The sequence below is a fragment of the Gavialis gangeticus genome, unplaced genomic scaffold (assembly GCF_001723915.1).
Source record: "Gavialis gangeticus isolate Ggan-Ray unplaced genomic scaffold, GavGan_comp1, whole genome shotgun sequence".
Taxonomy (NCBI): Eukaryota; Metazoa; Chordata; order Crocodylia; family Gavialidae; genus Gavialis; species Gavialis gangeticus.
Genome location: NW_017729024.1, coordinates 126461516 through 126464267, shown reverse-complemented (window position 1 = coordinate 126464267; position 2752 = coordinate 126461516). Strand labels below are relative to the sequence as shown.

Here is a 2752-nt window from a genome sequence, read left to right as displayed (position 1 = left end):
GCTGCGCGGAGCTCTTCTCGGTGGGGGCTGGGCTCAGAGCAGGCACTGGTAGCGCTGGGAGGATGCTGCATCCACCCCAAATTTTGTCGCTTCTCCGCTCTCAGTGCCACCACCACCCAGCACAGGCCCAGCTCTTCCCTGCACATGAGTGGAGGTGCAGCATTGCCTACAACTCCAACTTCTGGCAGACTTGCAAAGTTCATCAAGATACCAAATCACCCCAAAACTGCTGACACACAACTTATGAAGTTCTTAAATATTTATCAGCCTAGGCCTTGACAGGATCTTTGGGGGTCAACCAGCCACTACGGCCTTACCCAACTACATGCAAAATACTCCTATTTGTAGGGCCTGGTTTAAATCTTGATTTCACATTTTTTGTGAAAAATCAGAAAATTAAGTCATTTACATGAAAAATGCAATTTGCAATGAAATGCCACAATATGGCCACTTACTGAGGAGTTCCCAGCAGGTTTCCTGCATGCGGTGGAGCTGGAAGCAGAGGCAGGGCCAGCAGTGGGTGAGGCTGAGCGGCAGCAGCCCCCCATGTGTAAGCAGGGGCAGGGGCAAGGGCGAGTGAGACTCAGATGCAGCAGCCCCCTACATGTGAGCAATGCTGCCCACACTCCAGCCCCCGCAACCTGCCTTGCAACCCTTTTTCCCTCCCCCCAGCCCCTATTGGACACTCCTGATTCCTCCCCCCCAAGTCTGACACTGGAGACTAGACTCAGCCAGCCAGATGGCCCTAAACCTGCCCCCTCAGCCAATCAGGGGGTGTGTGGTGGGGGGGGAGGACATGAAAATGGTAGCCCCCGCCATGATCAGGCTATGATATTTGTGAGCTGGGTCTGTGATTTAAACCACACCCTACCTATTAGGGCCCCCAGTGAGCAAAGAAGTTTGTTTCAAACAAACAAACCTACTGCAGTTTGTATGGGGTTGAGAATTGCTACTGACGTGGTTCCCATGGCTCAAACCTGATAGGGGTTCTTAATGAGTCTGATACATAGGGAAGTTCCTCCAACAAACTTCTTACAACTTGGGAAGAGATTTGATAAGCCTCCTAAAGCCAATGAATGGTTTTCCTCTCCTATGAAGTAAAACGGTATGCCCCTGCCAACCTTCCCCACATCCCACTCCCTACAGCCCTTAAACTTCAAACATCTGCACAACTGTGAGCAAAAGCCCCCATCTTGTGAACCTCTTCAGGTTTTCAACGAGACTAAAATCAAAGAGAGCTCTGGAAGACTTGCCAACTTCTCCCTTGCAAACCTCTTGCTGAAATTCTCTCTTTTTTCCATTGACAAGCCTCTCTAAATCATCAGACTATATTTGAGGACTATTTTTGCAAAAGAAGGGCTAAAGATATAATTGTTAATGAGCAACTACAACTCCAGCGGTCATTTGACACCTAGCTTGCTACAGTAGATGTTCTGAAGTAAGCATTAATAATTCAAAAGTTAACCAAATTCAAATTAAAAAGTGTAATAGTATAAACTTTGGTCCAGAATCTCTCATCAGAAATTAGAAGCCCACCAGACAGTTTTGTGCACTGTGGATCACATCTTATTCTACCCGCTAGCTGCCTAGCTGTGATGCTATTCCACCCTCCCCAAATCAATGAAAAAAATGTTAACACATCTTTTATAACACACAGTCATCAGGCTGAGATGATAAAGCCAGTGAACAGAAGGACCCAGCCAGCTTGGCATTAACTGTTTTTCAGGGGCTTGAGCAGAGTATACTAGGATCACATTTAAATGCCTCATAGACAGAGTAGACTACAGATGTGTAGGCCCTGATTTCTAGGCTCTCACCAGTTGGGTGCTTCTTGAACTTTGTTAAAGTTCCTTTACTTTTAATACAGCATCATTCAAAAGTTTCTTATCCAATCATTTCAAATTTTGTAGAAATATTCTACCTTAGTTCAAAATATAACCTACCAAGGTTGACCAGTATGACTTACTGTGCATTGATGAGAAGGAAAGTGGAGAGAATGGCAAATTTGGACTTATAACAGGAACTGCTATAACAAACTACAGAATGGCTGTCATCCCCTCATAGCCAATTAAATTCTAAGAACTGTAATTACTATATTAAAAAGGTAGACAGAAATGACTGTGAAGGAAAAATAGGTTACATTCATTTCAGTAATGTAAGACATACTATTCAAAGAGTACCATACCTACACATCAGAATTAGAAAATAGCTCGAAGTCTCAATCAACCAGAGAAAAGTTTGTTTCATTCATTCTGCCTTTGAATAAGCTACAGAAAAAGCTTCTTAGGGCAGAAGCCTAATGTCACAGAACTTACGTAAAGAGGTACTTCAGTGCAACTCAACTCCATTGTCACGGTATCTAGATATAAAATAAACCAGAGTAATTATCACACACTGAATCGCAAGGTGTCAATATCAAGTTTTTAGACTGTGCCCGTCACCATAGCATCTGAATGTCTATCACAATTAGGAAATTAAATGAGACTAAATTTATCAAAAATCCAGTTCCTATGAATTTCTCTACCACAAGGAAAAAATGCTGGTGTAAAATTAGGGTGTCATTTTTAGTTAACGTGTGTTTTTTTTATAGTGTGCATAACAAACAGAACATGTCAGTGAACTCTCAAGACCAACTACTTAGACATTAATATTGACAATAAATGAAGCAGTAAGACTTGTTGAGTATAAAATCATTAGAAGCAGGAAAAGGAGTGTTATCTTCATCTTTGACATGCAAATTAAAAAGTATCTG

At 42.6% G+C, this 2752-nt stretch overlaps 1 protein-coding gene across 2 annotated transcripts in view; it reads right to left on the bottom strand.

The window, feature by feature from the left end:
• The window catches only part of ARHGEF28 (Rho guanine nucleotide exchange factor 28), a 269125-nt gene extending 266760 nt beyond the window's left edge, over positions 1–2365 (bottom strand). Inside the window, exon 1 of one of the 2 annotated variants that reach the window (XM_019517681.1) lies at positions 2316–2365. In XM_019517681.1, coding sequence (XP_019373226.1) covers positions 2316–2348 — 33 coding nt within the window. In that variant the 5' untranslated portion in view covers positions 2349–2365. The remainder of the gene's footprint in view (positions 1–2315) is intronic. The other variant, XM_019517684.1, reaches the window with a different exon arrangement.
• Between the last annotated feature and the right edge of the window lie 387 nt (positions 2366–2752).